This window comes from Alligator sinensis, unplaced genomic scaffold (genome assembly GCF_000455745.1).
Source record: "Alligator sinensis unplaced genomic scaffold, ASM45574v1 scaffold101_1, whole genome shotgun sequence".
Taxonomy (NCBI): Eukaryota; Metazoa; Chordata; order Crocodylia; family Alligatoridae; genus Alligator; species Alligator sinensis.
The window spans coordinates 229,138-229,704 of NW_005842924.1; the positions used below are offsets into that span (position 1 = coordinate 229,138).

The 567-nt window shown below is 45.0% G+C and overlaps 1 protein-coding gene across 1 annotated transcript in view; it reads left to right on the forward strand.

Moving 5' to 3' along the window:
- ATP6V1A (ATPase H+ transporting V1 subunit A) overlaps positions 1 to 567 on the forward strand; it is a 35,253-nt gene that overhangs the window by 16,377 nt on the left and 18,309 nt on the right. Inside the window, exon 6 of the mRNA XM_006036195.2 lies at positions 438 to 567. This exon is cut by the window's right edge and continues 19 nt beyond it. Coding sequence (XP_006036257.1) covers positions 438 to 567 — 130 coding nt within the window. The remainder of the gene's footprint in view (positions 1 to 437) is intronic.

The window sequence follows — 567 nt, forward strand, 5'->3', positions numbered from 1 at the left end:
TGTGCCTTTCTTGCCATATAGCTTTAGCTAAAATAGAGATGCAGGTCACCTGCTGCCAACAACATTTACCTGAGTATCTTTTGAAAATGAACTGCTGTTTATGGTTCAGCTGGACCAATTTAGATGTGCAGTGTTAGCTGTCCCACAGCGCAGTCATGCACTTCCCCCTGTATGTGGAGAGTTCAGTTACATTTTGTAACTACTGTGCAGTATGAGAGCTTATTTGAAGCTGAGGCTTTGTACTGCTGCTTGACTTCCCTGTATTTACAGTGCTTTGGGGAAGTGGGCTTCTGGCAGGTTGTGGACAGAATATTGAGGTATTTGAAAAGCCTTTGTAGAATATCCAGATGTTAATGGTGGTAATTGTTGATGGGTTAGTTCCCATTGGCTCAGCATTCAGCTGTTCACTTACATGAGTATCTGCTACCTTCTGACAGGATGTTGTCTTGGCGCTGGAGTTTGAAGGTGTGAAGGAGAAATTCACTATGGTCCAGGTCTGGCCTGTACGACAAGTCCGTCCTGTTACTGAAAAGTTACCAGCCAATCACCCACTGCTGGCTGGGCAGA